Source organism: Bufo bufo, chromosome 6 (assembly GCF_905171765.1).
Source record: "Bufo bufo chromosome 6, aBufBuf1.1, whole genome shotgun sequence".
NCBI classification, from domain to species: Eukaryota; Metazoa; Chordata; class Amphibia; order Anura; family Bufonidae; genus Bufo; species Bufo bufo.
The window spans coordinates 135,300,718-135,316,758 of NC_053394.1; the positions used below are offsets into that span (position 1 = coordinate 135,300,718).

Genomic DNA, 16,041 nt, shown 5'->3' on the forward strand with positions numbered 1-16,041 from the left:
TGAGTTAGCCATGCAAGGCATTGTGCCTGGTTTAACAATGAATGTCCTAGTCTCAGACTCCCTTTAAGATTTTGTGGTCCTGGCCCAAATTTTCTCAAGCAGTGAGCTTATCTGAGGAAATGCTTGGTACTAGGCCTAAAACAGCGTCCAGATATGCTGTCCAATTCTATTATTAAAAATGGACCCACCTTTTAGTATTTTGGACACACCACCAATCCTAACCTGCTTGCCCTGACCCTTGTACCAAAATACTGAAATCCAAATCTCCTCGAATAAAAATATGCAGCCCCCCTCTCTTCCAGGAAGCGCACTTTTCTGGGGCTTGGACCTGGACGCAGGTAAGATCACTCTCTTTTTCCACCCCTCCATATAACTACACTAGAGAGTGTCCAAATCTCCATAGAAACAGTACACCCAGACACAGAACACTGATACAGTCTTATACAGTAAAAGTCAGAAAATCCAGAAACACTACATCCACCCCTCTGTCCAGGCTTCTACTCACCTTCTCATAAAAACAAATCTGATCAGTCTGACAACTTCTGTCCTTGGTAAACCTGGGCTGGTTATCACTTATGACATTATTTACAGTCACATACTCCTGTATATAGTCTTTTAAGAGTCCTTCAAACATTTTTTCCACGACAGAAGTTAAACTAACTGGTCTATAATTACCTGTGGAGGACCTAGATACTTTTTTGAATATGGGCACCACATTTGCCTTGCGCCAATCACTTGGCACTGTACCAATGATTGAACTGAGCTCTTTAAGCACTCTTGGGTGTAATCCATCTGGACCCGGAGCCTTGTTCACATTTACCTTATTTAATTTCTCTTGGAACATATCTACAGTTAGCCAATTGAGTATATCACTGGATGTACTAACAGCCCCAGCACCACAGATATCAGCTCCTTTCTCTTCATTTGTATACACAGAGCTAAAAAAAACATTTAGTAACTTTGCCTTTTTCTTATCTTCAGTGACTAACCTCCTTAACCATTATTTAGGGGACCTGCCTGCTCAGACCTTAGTTTTTTAGCATTTATATATTAAAATAATTTTTGGGGAATTGTTTTGCTCTCCTTTGCCACCTGCAGTTCGTTTTGTATTTTTTCAGATTTTATCTCCTTTTTACAGATTTTGTTAAGCCCTTTGTAAACTTCAAAGGCTACATCTGACACCACAGATTTGTATTTTTTAAATGCCCTTTTTTGTCATTTACTGCCCTTTTTACAGTAGCTGTAAGCCATGGGGGGTTTAATTTTAGCCGTGAATACTTGTTACCTGAAGTAATAAAAATTTTTGTGCAATTACTCAATGTGGATTTAAAGCTCTCCCATTTATCCTCAGTATTATTATGTGACAATAACTGCTCCCAGTCTATGCCCTGAAATGCTGCCCTCAACCCAGGGAAATTAGCCTTTTTAAAATTCTGTGTTTTTGCTCTGCCTGACAGAGTTTGCCTCTTATAGTGTAGGGGTAATATAATTATATTGTGGTCACTATTACCTAGTGTTTCTCGAACAGTAACATTTTCAACAAGCTCTGCATCATTAGAAATTACCAGATCCAACAGAGCATCGCCCCTAGTGGGAGCTTCTGCAAACTGGCCCATAAAGTGGTCCTGCAGCAAGTTGAGGAATCTTCTCCCCTTTGCGGTTGAGGCAGAACCATGACCCCAGTCAATGTCTGGGAAGTTAAAATCTCCCATTATGACCCCTGTACCAGCCTGTGCCGCCCGCTCTATTTGGTTGTACAGTTGAGCTTCTATCTCCTCTGTGATGTTAGGGGGTCTATAGATTACACCAAGTATTATTTTTTCAGTGTTTATATCTCTTTGAACTTGCACCCATTAGATTTCAACATCCACACCATCCGCACCCACAATTGCCTCTTTCACACGCTCTGGATAATCAGATACTGGCAAGACATGTTGCCCTGCTCATTAAATGGTTAACATCCTCTTCAAGGAAACTGAGCCTAAGACATGGGATCTGCAAGTCATTCCCATCCCTCCTCCTCTCTCACCCCCTCTATCCGTGCAGTCTCTCCCGGCCTCTCTCCATAAACACTGAGCTCAGTTTTTCCACTGTTTGGTCAGTGTTGGATTAGAAGGGAGCTGGGCAAAATTCCATAAAATCTTGCAATAGGAGAGAGGGGGAGGGGAGGAAAAAGAAGAAGATGGAGAGATTGCGGAGGAGAGGTGAGTCTCATGGTGACTCCAGCTCCTTTACTTAAGTTCATGCGCGGGGAAGATGTGGATTTTGTGTATACAGAGAGGTAAATAATAAAGAAGAGAATAGTCTTTTATTAATCACATGACTATAGTGTAAATGAGAGTGAAAAGTGCTGAAAAAAGACACGGTTGGAAAAAAAAATGTACATCCTTTGAAATGTTGACGGAAACCGCCATAATTGGGCCCAAATTGGATAGTCCACCTTAGGTGGGTGGGTGTTGCATCCACATGGTCTATACCTTCTGCTTGAAGTGTTCTAGGTTCCTACTGTCCATCAAAGAACCTCTCACAGGACAGACAGGTCATGACACGACCGTGAATGTACTCTCAAAACGGTCTTGCTGTTTCGGGTTACAAGCCGGTCCAGGAACCTGCGTGCCCGCTTGCTGAGGCTTTCTTTGCGATGGCTTCGTATGCGGAAGCTTTCGGCTGGATCAGCCCCTTCTCTCCGTAGCCGTATCTGACGCACCATCCCCTCAAACAGTTCTTGGACGTTGTGCTGCAGGACAGCTGAAGTCTCGATAAATTTACAATCAAACACCACGGCACAGGCTCTGCCCTCTGTGTAAATGAAGATCACACGTCACTGCCAACATTTGAGATGTTTACCATACAGATTTTAATCACAGCAAGTTCAGATATTTATTAATGTACTTTGTGTTTCAGCTCCTCGTTATTTTTTAGACCTCTTTCACATGTCAGTGATGATGTCCATGACAAGATGGTCAGTGTTTCATTCGTAAAGAGGTCCCTGAAGGATCTGTTTTTTGCCCCCTGTGTGTCATCAGTGTTCCACGTACACTGCTAGGCTGGAAAAGGGATTTCCAGAACATCTTCTGCCAATGGTGCTACTAATCTTCTACCAATGGTCCTACCAATGGCCAGTGAAAACCACTGACAGAGGCCATCTGTGTTTTCTCAGTGGTTTTAATGAACCAATGAAGTTCAATGGGTGTTTGGTCTGCTTGTTCACCTGCTCTGCCATATCCATCCTGTATTGAATGTAATGTAACCTCTGCCGTGTCAGACTGGTGTTCCTGGGGCCCGCTAAACTAAATTATTATTGAGGCCTAACCCCTATATCATCAATAAAGTGTAATAGGTTTTGAATCACAGAAATTGACCCTAGAGTCAAGTGATTGGCTCTAAAGGCACCCAAAAGTTGTTGTTTTCCTGGATTTTTGCGGCCCCTGTGGTATCAAAGTTTGGGTCCACCTAAGGATCCTCTGGTACTCCGGTGGGCCAGTCTGACCCTCAACCCCTGAGGAAGGCTTGTGAAAAGCCATCTACCCAATGGAGAATGGGCCCACATGAGCAGTCTGGTGGTGTGCAAGAGCTGCATATCAAAGGCATGGGCTGTCTCTAAGAAAGATACACCCTTAAATATAGTGTATGTGTACATTATATCAGCATAGTCTAGCCCAGAAGGTGTATATTCATGTATACATATAGAAATAACTTTCTATGGGAAACCAGAACACCATACTTTACATTGCATGCTTAATTCGGAAAACAGTAAAATGCTACAAAGCAGGAAAAAATAAGCTTTATGTAGATGTAGATATCGGGGAGATCCTTGGAGTGGGAAGAGCAGGTAGGAGGAAACGTACTTTGGCAGAGCATGACGGAAGCTGGAAAGGGAGCCCTTGGTCAGCTGCCATATATTTAAACAGGTTTCGCTTTCTCTTAATCACTCACCTTCTACAGACACTTCTCGACTGCGGACAAGGTCTGTCTTGTTTCCTACCAAGATTATTGGAATATTTTCATATTGACGTGTGCGCCTGAGCTGAATCCGTAACTCTGAGGCGCTTTCAAAGCTGGAGCGGTCTGTGACGGAGTATACAATGATGTAAGCGTGACCCATTCGAAGAGCTCTAGTACATCCATCTGTTCGCTTCTGAAGGCAAATGAATATACAGAGTTTATTAATCTGCACCTTGCAGCGATTCTCATGTGACCACCCACCTCAGGCCAGCGCCATAAGGAACACAATTGAAAGGTGAGTGTCTCATCTACAGATTTCAGTTGGTTAATGGAGCGGCTTACCTGAATCTCGCAGATGTCCATCAAGAGAAGGCTGGTGTCTTCTCCATCCACCGTCAGGGTGCACTGGTACAGCTCTGAATGAAAGGGTCAGTGGTTACTGATGCTGGATCTCCCTGCCACAATGCAAGACCATGAAAAAAATGGACATATCCTTTTCCATATGATGGATGTAAGAGAACCTCCCAGTGGATAATGCTTTGGAGGAGCACTGGCATCCTTTGATTTTAATGGGCACCACTGGTCTCTCCAGATGCTCAAAAGAAGGGGCTGCAGAGGTAGAGGTCAGCCTTGGTGACTCAAATTCTCCTATGCCACAGAGAAAGGTGGTAGTCCTTTCTTGATTTTCCATTGAAGCCTTGGAGCTTCAAGGTATGCCTGTGAGGGACCCCTGCAATCAGCTAGTGACTGAGAACCTGCTTAATAACACACGCTTTTTGAAAGAGACAATCTTGTAAAGCTATGACAAGTGGATTTGCCTTTTAATTCAATGGCCAACCCCCCCTCCTCCCTCAGGCCTAAAGAGGACTTGTCACCTCTTCTCACATGTCTGTTTTAGTAACTACTTGCATTCCTCATGTAATAACAATTCTGGAGCATTTATTCTCATGACTCTATGTTGTGATATTCCTTTATTATTCCTGATAGAAGTTATGCAGGAATTGCTAGCAGTTTGCAATAAAGGTCCAAGTGGGTGTTACCAACTGAGAGTGTGTCCCTGCACAGTCTAACACTTGCAGAACTCATTGGATAGAGTCAAACTGTGCAGGGACACACACCCAACTAGTACCACCCATTTGGACCTTCATTGCAAACTGCTAGCAATTTATTTATAATGTCTAGGAGGAATAATAAAGAAATGGCACATCATAGAGTCATAAGAATAGATGCTCCAGAATTCTTATTACATCATGAATGTAAGTAGTAGACATGTCAAAAGAGGTTACAGGTCGTGTTTAAATGTATTTCACCAACAACTGATTCATAAATCCAAGCTGCATTGTCATGAGGTAGACAAGTAATCAGGGGTGTATATACTGTTGCAAGCAATGTGTTAGTTACTCCACTGTATCTACAAAAATAAGTGACTTTAGAAGTAGTTGTGTTATGAAAGATTGTATCATTTTGTGTCTCCATGGTTACAGACTACAAGCAAACCCTGTGTAGTCTGATCCGGCTGTTCTATATTCTTACATCTCTACTGTCTGTATCAACAGAAATAGTAGAGGAAGACATGACTGCAGGATCAGACAATACATGGGTTGCTTGTAGTCTGTAATCTTGGAGACACATATGTCGGGTATGAATCGGAGCTGTATCCAAAGAAAAATAGTGGATTTTTTTAAAATACACTATTTCCACAGTTGTTGCATTGCTTTTATATTGGTTTGAACAATAGAAATGGCTGCAAAGGTGGATTTCTCAAAAAGAGGCAGTGGTGTAGCTAGAGGGTACAAAGGCATCAGTCACAACTGGGCTCCCACTCCAGGGAGGGCTTACTTTTAGCATAGGTCCCCAGTGCTCCATAACAGACCAGCATCATTATTTGCATTTGTGCATCAGGCCCATTAGCTTCACACCACGTTTCTGACCAGGGAGAGTCCACAATGATGGCATTTCTGTTCATACAACACTGGCATCAAGATTAAGGGTCTAAAATTCAGTAGTTAGACCTGGCCACCACGTTCATTTCTATTACAGTTAGTTATGGTAAAAACCTGGATAGTTTTTTCACAAGATATGACCAATAGGGGGCACTGTAATGATAATCCAACCAGTCTGCACCTCAGACACTACTTTCACTCACCTTGTTGTTGTTCTGCTGATTCCCTGTCTTGATCTCTTCTGAATATGCCGACCAGACTTGACTTCCCAACACCAGGATCTCCCAGCAGAATGACCCTGAAGAGTCCATCAGATGTTCCCTCTGATCCCTGTGATTCTGAAGGACCATCTGTTCCATCTGTTTCTCCTGTATGCTGACAGGTAGCAGAAATGTCCATGATGGGGTTGTTGGCGTGGAAACGGTTCTGGTGTGCGCAAGGTAGGGGTGTGCTAGCTCTCCTCCTCAGTGGGGCACGAGCTGCACACATCTAAATAAGAGCAGAGACAGGAACTCATCATACACTTCACATATGTCTCCGTGGGATGGGTGGCCATAGGCAATGGAAGCCTCTCAGATACTGATGGTGGAAACTGAGAAATCGGGAGTATTGAGTAGGCATTTTCGAACAAAATTCATAGTAATCATAGGGGAATTTTGTCATGGATTCACCTTGTATTTGCCAATGAGTGGTGTCAAAAACAGCAGTGGAAAAACCCCTGCCACATCTGAGCTTACCATTAGTTGGCATATACAACAAGCATATAGGGGGAGATTTATTAAAACTGGTGTAAGAGAAAACTGGCTTAGTTGCCCACAGCAACCAATCAGATTCCACGTTTCATTTTCCAAAGGAGCTCTTAAAAATGAAAGGTGGAATCTAATTGGCTGCTATGGGCAACTAAACCAGTTTTCCTTTACACCAGTTTTGATAAATCTCCCCCATAGACTTCCTCTGCAAATGAGTTTTCAGATTGTTAGTGGGTATGTCTAGTCATATGTCACTAACCTTTTTTAGTATAATTTATCAATCAGTTTTTAGACACTTTCATAAAACTGCCGCTTTATGTTTCCGTTCCTCACCACTTTCAGAATCTCTGCATCTTTTCAGTGAATACAAACATTCTTGTTCTACGAAAACTACCCTCCAGTCTGGCATATAAAATTGACATTGCCTTCCTGGTGTTGTCCTATCATTCATCATGTCACCAGTCTGTCAGTTCCAGGGCTCCTTTGCTTTCCTTAAACATGGGCACAGTACTTCTCAGACTACTTGGTACACACTTTGCATTGGTAGTCTGAGACACTCCTCCTTTTCCAGCCTGAGAAGCTGTGTGAAAGCACAGGGGCCCAGCAATTGGCGGATTAGAGGATAGGAGAAGGTTTGTAATATAGCGTACTTAACTTTCCGAAATTTTGTGGATTGGGAACCTGGTCACGTGACGTACCTCTTCTGAAAATCCAGCTTCCATTAATATCACGTCCTTTACGGTTTTCTGCATGGGCTATGGACACAACGTCACTTCCACTGTGGACGGGGCCAGAACTATCCCTCTTTTGAATCCGTCCCATCTGCGCATGCGCCAGGGAGAGGAATAGTTCTGGCCCCACCCACAGCAGAAGTGGAGTCTGATCTATAGTCCAGACTGGAAACCCGGTAAAGGATCAGATGTCGGCGGATTCTGGCTTTTAAAAAAAGGGCCATTAAAGGGGTTATCACATCTCGACGTTCCCAACTCCAGATATTAGGGAAGCAGCATTCCTTGTTCAGCTACACTGTTTACAGAGCTCCCATTCACCACTATGCCAACTCGGCTGTTTCCGTAAGCCTGACACCTAGGTACAGCACTTAGTCCCATCTTGCTGCGAAAATGACAAGATGGGACAACCCCTTTAAGTGAGAGGTCAATCCATGCATCTTTGGAACGGTAAGTATATTACAAACTTTCTTCTACATGCATGTTTTGTGTAATTAAGGGGCGTTCTGGAAACATTAAAGGGGTTCTCCGGGCTTAAACATTAAAGGGGTTCTCCGGGCTTTTAATATTGACGACCTATCCCCAGGATAGGTTGTCAATATCAGATTGGCGGGGGTCCGACACCCGGCACCTCCGCCGATCAGCTGTTTGAAGGGAAGGCACGCACAGTGCGCACGTGCCGTCTCCTGCCTCTCTTTCTGCTCGCCATAGACATAGCAGCGGTGAACAGGAAGCGAGAAGGGAGACGGCGCTGGCACACTGCGCGCTCCTTCCCTTCATACAGCTGATCGGCGAGGGTGCTGGGTGTCAGATCCCCGCCAATCTGATATTGATGACCTATTCTGAGGATAGGTCTTCAATATTAAAAGCCCAAAGAACCCCTTTAATTACATACATTATGAATAAGGAACATGTTGAACAATTCTACTCTGCAATGTAGTGTGGAAGTGAAGGTAAATTAAAGGAGTTCTCCATTGTTGTTTTAAGGGAAACTACTTCGCTCACCGTTTAATAAATTGGCACCAATGTGATTGTAATAGTCACTGTATAGTGTTGACCAAGCTGACAGCCCGTTTCACGTCATGGTTTTAACACTATTTTCGCAAAAACACATGTAGAAGCTGCAAAAATACCAAGACCAAGATAATACTTCAAATCAGACACATTGGGGTTTATTTACTAAAATTTTTACGCCAGGTTTTGGTGTAAAAATAGTTGCAAGTTCCGTTTTGCGTCTATTTTTAAACATCCGCACGACAATAGTTTTTTGCATGGGTGTTTTTATGACACTTTTGACACTTGGGACGTGCCGGGGCAGGAGCATTGGCCAAGGCAAATTTACTAACATGTACACCTGAAAGCAGGTGTAAATGTCGGCGCCTTGTCATAAATTGGCCAAATCCTCCGGCAGCGCAGAGAGGAAACAAAAACTGGCATAAATCGTCGGTCTTTGTAAATGACCCCCACTGTGAGAATATACTCTACTGAGCTCTGTCCATGTCAACAGGACATAACCAGGACGGGTTAGCCTCCTCTGAAGGTAAACAACAGTCACCCTTCACTGACAGAAAGCAGAGATCTTGAGAATGGTGAGGATCCTAAATATAAATTTGCACAAATTTCCATTATACAAGGATTAAGCTTCATTTACAGAGACCCCCCTTTTAACCTAGTTATAAGATGCTGTGCAGAGCAATGACCTAGTTGTGGGCTGACGGGCAGAGCATTGCGACTGGCTGGAGGATACGGTGTAAATTATCGACAAGGCTGTGATTATTTATACCAACATCAAATGGCAGGGTAGTATGTGTGAGTCACTGAACTGTGAGGCCCTACGTGGTCCTGCATCATGGCCACAATGCCGGAGTCACATGACATCCACGTATCTATGATTTCAGCTGGATGACCTTTCCGCGTGTTACTATCGCTTTAAATCATTTTTATTGTGCCAAGTTACATCTGTCAGATGCGCCAGTGCCAGCCTCATTGTTACAGATGGATGGTAAGCGACTGGGCACAAATCAGAGCAACCAGGTAGGTGTGAGACTGCAAATGTATCAAATATGCCAGGTAACGGGCATAAAGGGGGCCGATTTACTAATCCTATAGATGGCCGGGGCAGATTGGCCATAGACCTTGCGGGGAAATTTCCCGCTGGGTCTATGCCCAGGGGGCCGATGCCTGGGCCCTCCTCATGGCCGTCCAGTGGAGGTTTTTTGGGGATGTATTTTGTGATGGACTATGGTATTTGGGTGGTTGGGGGTGGTATAATGTTCTGCAATATGGTATTGCTGGCCCTGCCTTCCGTCAATTTGGACCCAACTACAAAGCGGCGGCACTTTTTGTATTTTTTCCAGGGACACGCACCAGATTTATCACAGGGGCTCATGCTGGATGATAAATCTGGTGTGGACACAGACACTCTTCTCTGAATTTTTGAGACAGAATTTTCCGCCAGCATTGTGGGACAATTTTGGGGCAAAATGTTGCATCTTAGTCCACCCCCCCTTTCAAGGTAAGCCATGTCCTTTGCTGCTAATCCATGCCCCTTTTTCAAGCGAAATTGCACAACTTATTATACATTCTAGGTGCAGACAAAAAAGTAAATCTAGGACAAGGGCATGGTGAGGAGACATCGGATCCATTGCATATAATCACGTGACCAGCAGAAATTAAAAAATGTCTGTCGTTCCGCCATTATGCCTACAGGGAAAAAAAATACCACCATTTTGGAGAATTCTCTACAGTGGAAATCCTTGGGTTACTTTTTCCACCCTATCAACCTACCCTATATTTATCATTCTTTATATAGAGCTGACACATGCTGCAGCGCTGTACACATTCACATTGGCTACTGATTCCTGATGCTTGCACTCTAATCTCCAAGTCATTGCAATTATCACCATTGTGTCCCACCAGTGACACTCTGGTGAAACTACAACTCTCAGGGTGCTCTGAAAGCATGTAGAACAGTAAGACAGTTGTCAAGTAAGGTTACTTTCACACTTGCGTTCGGAGCGGATCCGTCTGGTGTCTGCACAGACGGATCCGCTCCTATAATGCAAACGATGGTATCCGTTCAGAACGGATCCGTCTGCATTATATTTCAGAAAAAAATCTAAGTCTGAAAGTTAGTCAGACAGATCCGTCCAGACTTTGCATTGAAAGTCAATAGGGGACGGATCCGTTTGAAATTGCACCATATTGTGTCAACTTCAAACGGATCCGTCCCCATTGACTTACATTGTAAGTCTGGACGGATCCGTTTGGCTCCCGCACGGCCAGGCGGACACCCGAACGCTGCAAGCTGCGTTCGGGTGTCCGCCTGCTGAGCGGAACGGAGGCCAAGCGGAGCCAGACTGAGGCATTCTGAGCGGATCCGCATCCACTCAGAATGCATTGGGGCTGTACGTTCGGGGCCGCTTGTGAGAGCCTTTTAAACGGAGCTCACAAGCGGAACCCCGAACGCAAGTGTGAAAGTAGCCTAACATGCCGAGCTGCGAAACACTGAATAACGCTCAGCAGTGGTCTCCTGCGGTTCTGCATACGCTAAATACGCCTGTGTTTGCCTGCTCATCGATGGCACCGGTTTGCGTCTGGCACTGTTGTCAAAGCTCCTGTAGTTGTTAATTAGCTGGCACACTGGCATGACTTTTATTTTTCAAGGTATGGAAATTATGCATTATTTATTTTAAGCGTCCAAGATTTTTTAAAGGGGGCGTGTCTAGGCAGTCGCAAGATCGCGATATATTGATTATTAGCAGTTATTGATGCATTTTATGCCAACTGGGTGAAATATACACAGTGCCAATCTAAACACGCCATAAATGTAATGTAAACATTGCTTCGTCTCTAGTGCGACACACTTTTGAAGTGAATGTTTCACACGACATTGAAAAGGAACGTCTATCGCAAATTACACCTATCCAGACCCCCATCTTCCTCTGATCTCTTCTTCTTGTAACGTACATGGCGACATCAAGTTGAATACAAGTGGGATTTGTCTGCGGGTCCCATGAAATTTAGACATAACATAAAAGTTGCTGACCTGTGGCATGCAGCTTGTACATACATTGATCGCTGTCCTGGAAAAGTCGCTTATGATTTGTGACCTGCGACCAAAATATTAACAGATTTGGTCTGGTTGCGGACGCATCACGTGTAGTAACCCGACCGCGTTCACAATCATTAATCGGGATGTCACAATGCGATCTTGGTGGTGTGTGACCAAACTCGCCGTATAGCTCTAGCACATGTTGATTTAAGTCTTACCTCTGCCCCGAAGAGGACTCCGAATCGGATTCCTGCTATGTCCTGAGCGTTCTCTTGCCTTGCTGATGGTCTCTAAACACCCTGAAATATCCTCCTGTATATGAGAAGCCACCGTGTCCTAGGACGCTGACGACGCGGTTTTCCCTCTGGGATGTGAAAGTCTCTTGCAGCGTCCAACTCTCTTGCTGTCAAGTATAGGACAGCTGTGTTTTATATGAAGCAGCAGCTCCCAGCGATAGAACCACACCTCCTGCATGTACCACCGGCAGCAGGACTGTACGAATGACCTAAAGTAAACCAAAGTGCTGGAGCAAGAAAAGGGTTAAATACGACTGACACCGCCGTGGAGAACAAGAATCAGAACTGTTCCAAGGATCCTCCAGCTGCAGCTTTCAATGTCTCAGTTTTCAAGATCTCTGTTTGCCATCAGTGAACAGAAACAATCTTTTTAAATTTAAGGGGTGGAAAAATGTATCAGTCTGGAGTCCAAGATGTTTAATTAAGGGCTCATGCACACTAGAGTGTGTGCCCCATGCCCATGCTGTGGACCGCAATGCACGAGCACCGTCCTTGTGCGGATGCGGATCCATTGACTTGAATGGTCCACGATGCACAATATATAGTCCGCAGCGCAAAAAAATTAGAACATGTTCTATTTTTTGCGGTGCGGAGACATGGACGGAATCCCACGGAAGTGCTTCGTAGTGCTTCTGTGGGCTTCCGCTCCATGCCTCTGCTTTGCACCGCTCCGTATTTTGAGGATTGTGCACCCATTCAAGTCAATGGGTCCGCATTCGTGATACGGAGTGCACATGGCCGGTACCCATTTATTGCGGACCTGCTGTTTGTGGTCCGCAATACGGGCAGGGGGCACACACACTCGTGTGAATGAGCCCTGGCTCACAGACAATGGCTGCACTGGATACAAATCTATCAAACCCTCAGCTGTGAGAAGTGTTTGATCTGTAAAGCTTTTCGGACTCTTAATTTAAAGAAAAACGTTCCAAAATGGCAAGAAAAATATGGCATGGAAATGAAACATAAAGGGGAGATTTATCAAAACTGGTGTACAGGAAAACTGTCTTAGTTGCCCATAGCAACCAATCAGATTCCACCTTTCATTTTTCAGAAATCCTTTGGAAAATAATAGGTGGAACCTGATTGGTTGCTATGGGCAACTAAGCCAGTTTTCCTTTACACCAGTTTTGATAAATCTCCCCTTTATGTTTCATTTCCATGCCACCAGTTTTACTGAAAGTGTAGATGCCACACAGAGCCAGTAAATGGGTGCAATATGTGCATACAGGCGTATCATCGCTACCCCTAAGTAAAGGCCAAAGGGAGGCAGAGAAATGGCGGGGTCCAAAGGGACAACCCTTTAACCACAACATAACTCTACGTCGTTGGTGCAATGTAAATGTATAGGGAAGGCTCACAAGCTAAGGCCACTCCATATGTGGCAGGTGCTGGCTGTATAATACAGCTGACATTCATCCACAATGACTGGGATTGGAGATTACTCCAATCGCAGTGATTTAACCACTCAGATTCTGCAAGTGATGGCGTAGAACACTCCATGACGGTGGTTTTCCCTACTGGCAATGGCTATTTTTAGCAGGATGCGTCCTGCCACACTGCAATAATTGTTCAGGAATGGTTTGAAGAACATTACAGAGTTCAAGGTGTGGACTTCGCCTGCAGATTCCCCAGATCTCAATCCAATCAATAATCTGTGGGATGTGCTGAAAAACAAGTCCGTTCCATAGAGGCTTAACCTTGCAACTTACAGGACTTAAGAGCTATGTACACCTTTGGTGGCATTTTTTTTTTTTTTATTATTGCATTGTACTCATTTTGAGCTAAATATAATTTTTTCAATTGTTCTTTATTAAAAATATTGAGCCATTTTCTCCGGACTGCTTTGAGTTTTTCTAGTAGCTGGTTCTAAATTTTCTTTCTGCTCCGTCAGGCAGGGAGCTGATGGGCTCCTTATCTCTGACCTTATAAACACTTATTATAGCTCAATTCTTTTCTTACAGAAAATAATGTAGCTTACCCTTTCACTCCCAGAGTTTTTTTTTTTGCGTTTTTGTTTTGCGCTCCCTGCCTTACCAGAGCCATAACTTTTTTATTTGTCTGTTCACATAGCCATATGAGGGCTTGATTTCTGCGGGACAAGTTGTACTTTCCAACGCCACCATTTAAAGGGATTCTGTCACCAGGTTTCACCCCCTCCAGATAAAAATATGGTTATGTTGAGGGAGCTTTCACGATTCCTAATGTGGTCTTATAAATGTAATCTGTAGGCTCATTTTGCTAAAAAAAAAACGCTATTACTAACCTGTCATTCAACAAAATAAGGTGCCCAAGGGGATGTAAATGGATCCAAGCTGCCGCCCGCCCGCACCCGCCGCCGTTCGTGCCCAGCTCCGCCTTTCCCGACCTCAGCACCGCCTCATAATCCTGTGTGACGCCTCCGGCTCTCCCTCCGTCCCCCCTCCTTCTGCTCTAACATTTTGCGCATGCGCACAGGGCTCTGCCAGTGTGCAGGTCATCGAGAGGTTGAGCGAAGTGCTGGCGCATGCGCACTTTGCTCTATGAAGCCAAACGGAGAAGTCCGCACGGGCGCATCAGTCAGAGCCCTGTGCGCACGCACGAGATGTTAGAGCAGAAGGAGGGGGGAGGAGGGAGGGAGAGCCGGAGGCGTCACACAGGATTATGAGGCAGCGCTGAGGTCGGGAAAGGCGGAGCTGGGCACGAACGGCGGCGGGTGCGGGCGGCAGCTTGGATCCATTTACATCCCCTTGGGCACCTTATTTTGTTGAATGACAGGTTAGTAATAGCGTTTTTTTTTTTAGCAAAATGAGCCTACAGATTACATTTATAAGACCACATTAGGAATCGTGAAAGCTCCCTGAACATAACCATATTTTTATCTGGAGGGGGTGAAACCTGGTGACAGAATCCCTTTAATATTGCATATGATGTAGTGGGAGCAGCGGGAAATAAATTCCAAATGGGGTGAAATTGCAAAAAAAAGCTATTCCACCATAGTTTTATTTACGACGTTCCATGTACGATAAAACTGACCAGTTACTTTTATTCTACAGGTCAGTTCGAATCCGGCGATACCTTATATGTATAGTTTTTCTTGCATTTTGATAGTGATAAAAAAATAAAAAAGTGGGAAAAAAATCAGTTTTATTTTTTTGTTGCCATATTTTGACTCCTAGAACTTTTTGGTAATTATGTGTATGGAGCTGTATGGGGGCTCATTTTTTGCGGGGCGATCTGAACTTTTCATTGACACTATTCTGGGGTGTGTATGACTTTTTATTTAATTTTTTGTAGAAAATAAAGCAACCAAAATCAGCGAATCGGCCATTTGGACACTTTTTTCCGTTTTACTGTTTGCCGTATGGGGAATATATTTTTATACTATGGGCGTTCTCGCACATCGTGACACCCATGATGTGTATTTTTTATATTTTTTTAGTTCATTTATTTTTATTTTGGGAAAAAAGGTGATTTGAATTATTTATTTATTTTTATTTTTACACTTTTTTATAGTTCCCATAGGGAACTATAACATGCAATTATTAGATTGCTATTCTCATAGACTCCAATGCACTAGATTTGAGTCTATGAGAAAATTGCTTGTTTCCTATGGAGCCCTATTACATGCAAGGGCTCCATAGGAAATACTATGCAGCAGCCTCCTGTCATTCACAAAGACAGGGGCTACTGCACACAAGCTCCGGTTCCTCCGATCGCCGCATGGGGGAGCCGGATCACCACCGGAAGCATGCGCTTTCGGGTTTTCAGCGTGCTCAGATGCCGTGGTCAGGATTGACCACGGCACCTGAAGGGTTAAATGTCCGCGATCGGCATTACTGCCGGTTGCGGACATGAGCCGCAGGTGTTTGCTATAAGAAGCAGGTGGCGCCCGCAGCGCTCAGGTGCGGGCGCCATCTTTAAAGACCCGACCAGCGCCATACTATTACGCCGCTGGTCGGGAAGGGGTTAAATACAGTAAGTGTTTATGACCTTTTAGTAATTTACAGATAAGGGATTTTGATAGATGAGGGGCACAAAGTGAAAGTACCATTCACACAGCTAGAAAAACAGCCCTTTGTGACAAAACGGCTCAATATTTTTAATAAAGACCAATTGAAAAATTATTTTTAGCCCAAAATGAGTAAAATGAAAAAAAAAAAAAATTGGCCACGAAGGTGTACATAGCCTTTAAAGGAGCAGCTGCTAAAATCTTGGTGCCAGATACCACAGGATCCCTTAAGAGGTTTTGTGGCGTTCATGCCATGATGGGTCAGGGCTGTTTTTGAGGCAAGAAGAGGACCTACACAATATATGTATAGATGCACATGTATGTGTGTACGCATCAGA

General features: G+C 44.1%; 1 protein-coding gene across 1 annotated transcript; it reads right to left on the reverse strand.

The window, feature by feature from the left end:
• Window positions 1–1,856: 1,856 nt before the first annotated feature.
• Window positions 1,857–12,198, reverse strand: REM1 (RRAD and GEM like GTPase 1). The gene is made up of 5 exons (XM_040437723.1): window positions 11,638–12,198; window positions 6,092–6,377; window positions 4,288–4,361; window positions 3,937–4,138; window positions 1,857–2,799 (listed from the first exon to the last, which is right to left on the reverse strand). The coding sequence occupies exons 2-5, from the start codon at window positions 6,375–6,377 to the stop codon at window positions 2,525–2,527; spliced, it is 837 nt and encodes a 278-aa protein (XP_040293657.1). The 5' UTR covers window positions 11,638–12,198; the 3' UTR covers window positions 1,857–2,524.
• Between the last annotated feature and the right edge of the window lie 3,843 nt (window positions 12,199–16,041).